At 41.0% G+C, this 3,870-nt stretch overlaps 1 protein-coding gene across 1 annotated transcript; it reads left to right on the top strand.

Moving 5' to 3' along the window:
* Positions 1-956: 956 nt before the first annotated feature.
* LOC104660646 lies at positions 957-2,401 on the top strand. Its single transcript, XM_030941805.1, has 2 exons — positions 957-1,289; positions 1,829-2,401. The coding sequence occupies exons 1-2, from the start codon at positions 1,065-1,067 to the stop codon at positions 1,895-1,897; spliced, it is 294 nt and encodes a 97-aa protein (XP_030797665.1). The 5' UTR covers positions 957-1,064; the 3' UTR covers positions 1,898-2,401.
* Positions 2,402-3,870: the final 1,469 nt, after the last annotated feature.

Genomic DNA, 3,870 nt, shown 5'->3' with positions numbered 1-3,870 from the left:
CAGAGTGGAACACAAAGTCTAAGAGCATCCCTTATGAGGGAGAAACTCATAATCTGGTTAGAAGAAACTTCTTCTTTGAGAAACTTATAATCTGGTTAGAAGATATAACTACAAGGTTTCAAACTTAAATTAAAACAGAAGGTAATAAGGGATAACATACCAAATTAAGTGATAATGTTTAAAAGATTTCAGAGGAGAAATATCTTTATGGACTGACATGATTAGGGAAATATCTGTAGGGGAAAGTGAGATTTTGTATTTTTTTACAGTCATCTTCATAGCCCTGTAAAATACTGGATTCAATGTCCCTATAAAGCAGTAGTTTTCAAATTTTAGGATACATAAAAATCACCTGAATTAGTAGGAAAAAAAAATGCAAATTCCTTACATCCAGCTTTCAAGATTCCAAGTAGGTCTGGGGTACCGCTTATACATGAGTATTTTCACAAACACCCTGGATAATTCTGATACACATTCTGATAAGTCATTAAATATATTACTACCCAGGAATTTATGATGTTTGGTGGAGTTTTTGTGAACTGTAGTTATGTGTGACTAGAAGGAACTCCATTGTCCATGGAGTAAGTACTTCAATGACTTTCTCTTTTTAGGAAATGTGAGATCTCTTAGGCCAAGAAGAACAACCTGAGGACTCTATTTCTGGAGGTAATTGAACTCCTTTAGTAAGTCCAGAGGAGAAATCTGAGATCGGTACATCTTTTGTATCTATGATAGCTAAGGATACATTGCTTGAAAGATTCACTGTACTTACTACTTCCTTTGGCATTTGACTCTTGGTCCTTGTGAGCTCCTTGTTCCTGCAAAGTTGGCTGGGGTCACCATAGTCGGTCAAAAAATCCACCAATGACAGAGATAGGGAATCTCCAATCTCTATCCCAAGACATGTTCTCGATGACTTGAGCGCATCAACAGAAGCTCCAGATGCAGAAGAGAGATTTTATCAATGGGAAAATGACCCTCTGAAAAGAAGTGTGAAATCATCAAAAAAGCCATTGGAGGGGACACCTGAGAGTCATGTGGCTGAGGTTTCACAAGATCCCACCATGCTTCCAATCCAGAGGAGAAATCTAGACCCACTCCCCCAAAAGTATAGGCATCATAAGAAGGCCACAAGGACAAAAAGAAGGAGGAAGGAGAAAATGGAGGCCAAGTGCCCCCCTGTTCCTCCAACACCTTCAACACCACCACAAAGTGAAGAAGATGAGGCTGTAGACAAAAAGCCAACTCTACTCAGTGCCCAGGAAGATAATCCTGACCTTCTCCATGAAGTAGGGGTGGCAAAATCCTGGGATTGTCACTCTTCCATAGGAAAAATAGTGACAGCTCTTCACCTGGAGTAGGAAGAATTGGGGGTAAGGAGCTTGAGAAACAAACTGCGATCATTGGTCCCAGATAGAACATACAAGAATTGGTGGCCTGGCACGGTGGCTCATGCCTGTAATCCCAGCACTTTGGGAGGCCGAGGTGGGTGGATCACGAGGTCAGGAGATTGAGACCATCCTGGCTAACATGGTGAAGCTCTGTCTCTACTAAAAATACAAAAAATTAGCCGGGCATGGTGGCAGGCGCCTGTAGTACCAGCTACTCAGGAGGCTGAGGTAGGAGAATTGCTTGAACTCGGGAGGCAGAGCTTGCAGTGAGCCAAGACTGCACCACTGCACTCCAGCCTGGGTGACAGAGCGAGACTCCATCTCAAAAAAAAAAAAAAAAAAGAAAAAAAGGCTTGGCTCAGAGAGTCATGTCGTTTTTCCTTTTTGCACATGGTTGCTGTCTTTGAGGGCTTTGAACTTATTTATTTTACTTACAGGACAGATTACAGTGTCTGCAGGAAGAGGGTTCCAGTGTGATGCATCAGGAATGTCAGATCGAGTCCTGAGAGCTCTCAGTGGCTCAGAAACCCAGGCCCTCTTCTCCTGCAGTGACATCCTCAGCATAACTACCACTCTGCTTTGGCAGTTTCCTAAGCTGTGTCTGTCAGACCTTCTCAAGGTCTAGAAGCAGAAGGCACCCAGAAGAAAGGGTAACAACCAGGCTGAGGCAGGAGGTGATGCTGAGGTCCTGAGACCTGGCCAGGCAAAATCAGAGTTGGGCCTCAGCAAAACGTGTAGCCACTTGAAATTGATAGAGCCTTCCTTTGTGTTTAGTTTTATGGTTCTCTCTGTATGTCATTGTTCCTCTTAGTTGAGTTTTTGCCTGTCAAAGAGATAGAAAACTGCTTTTATGCTGAGATCCTCAAGCCAAAACCCATAGTAAAAGCAAAGCAAAACTTTGAGGCGTTCAACTTTTACTCAGTGGTAGAATTACTTCCTACTTCCTTCCTATTAGGTTGAAGGTGTGATTCTCTCTGGAGAAAGTTGTTCCCAAAATTCATGTGTGTTTCACTCAGGATTGAAGTGATACAATTTCATCATTTTCAGTAGTATTTCCTGATACCAACAACCAAATGGAGACCTTTCATGTCCAACTCCTTTCATTTTCTCTTACCTTCGACTACAGATTCATTTTATATTCTTCTTCACTATTTTGTTGAAATTCTGCCACTTTTTTTTTTTTTTTTATTGAGATGGAGTCTCGCTCTGTTGCCCAGGCTGGAGTACAGTGGTATGATCTTGGCTGACTGCAATCTCCGCCTCCCAGGTTCAAGCAATTCTCCTGCCTCAGCCTCCCAAGTAGCTGGGACTACAGGCGAGTGCTACCACACCCAGCTAATTTTTGTACTTTTAGTAGAGAGGGGGTTTCACCATGTTGGCCAGAATGGTCTCGATCTCTTGACCTCAGGATCTGCCCACCTCGGCCTCCCAAAGTTCTGGGATTACAGGCGTGAGCCACCACACCTGGCCAATTCTGCCACTTTCTAACTTGAATAAGCCTCAGGATGTCCTGGTTGCTACACAGCTCTCACTTCCCCCATCTCTAACCAATATTTGGTTTCTTTTTTGTCACTTGGTAGTAAGGTACCTAGCTCTCCCTTCTAAAATGTACCTTTGGTGTTCTGTAGCCATCTGTATTGAAAGCATAGTCACACAAGGTAATGTTTCTTCCTTGTCATTCTGTAGTCAGACTTTCACAGAATCCTGAGTTCTTCTGAGAATCCTAAAGAAGATAAATTCTTTAAGAAAAGTTCAAGATCATTTCATTTCCCTCTTGTTTTGGTATGCTAGGTTAATCCTTTTCCCAGGATGTAAGAGTTTAAATTAATCTTACACCTTCTTTTGAGGGAGTATGTTTAAGAAGAGTTGAGGAGTTTCCCTGTAGCTTTATTACTTGTTGTTATTTCCTAATTGTTCCAGTTTCCCAATTCATGTAAGAATAATAAATAAAAATGCAAATATAAATAAATGTGCAAAGTATCTACATAAGAAAGAAATAATATAACTAATTTTCTTTTTTCCTTAGCACTGACTCTGATGATTACTATATGAAAATTGGAAATGTGACCAGTATGTTGGTTCTTTTCATGCCTAGAACAAGGCTTTGTACTGTTGGAAGAATACAGGTTTCAGATAAGGAAAGATCTACACAAGCACTTAGTTTTGAAACTTTTCTGCTCCCATGTGTCTTGACCCCTTACTCATAACCAAGAGAAGGGGAGTTTATATCTCCTCTGATGCATTTGTAAAGGAGAAAGTATATGTTTCCAAGTTTCAAAGATTGTGTTGCTGTAGTTGGGAAGGGAATAGAATGAGTTGCAAGAGTGGTGGCAAATATCCTCAAGGATGCTTTGGAGGTAACAGGTTACAACCACATTTGAAGAAGTTTCATGGTTTGGTGAGGATTTCAAATTAGAATTAGAGAAATTTTGCAAAATGTCATAGTACTTAGAGTAAAATAGGACACCTTTCTAAAGTC

The sequence above is a fragment of the Rhinopithecus roxellana genome, chromosome 1, assembly GCF_007565055.1.
Source record: "Rhinopithecus roxellana isolate Shanxi Qingling chromosome 1, ASM756505v1, whole genome shotgun sequence".
In the NCBI taxonomy this organism is placed as follows: domain Eukaryota; kingdom Metazoa; phylum Chordata; class Mammalia; order Primates; family Cercopithecidae; genus Rhinopithecus; species Rhinopithecus roxellana.
This window is presented reverse-complemented; position numbering and strand designations above follow the sequence as displayed.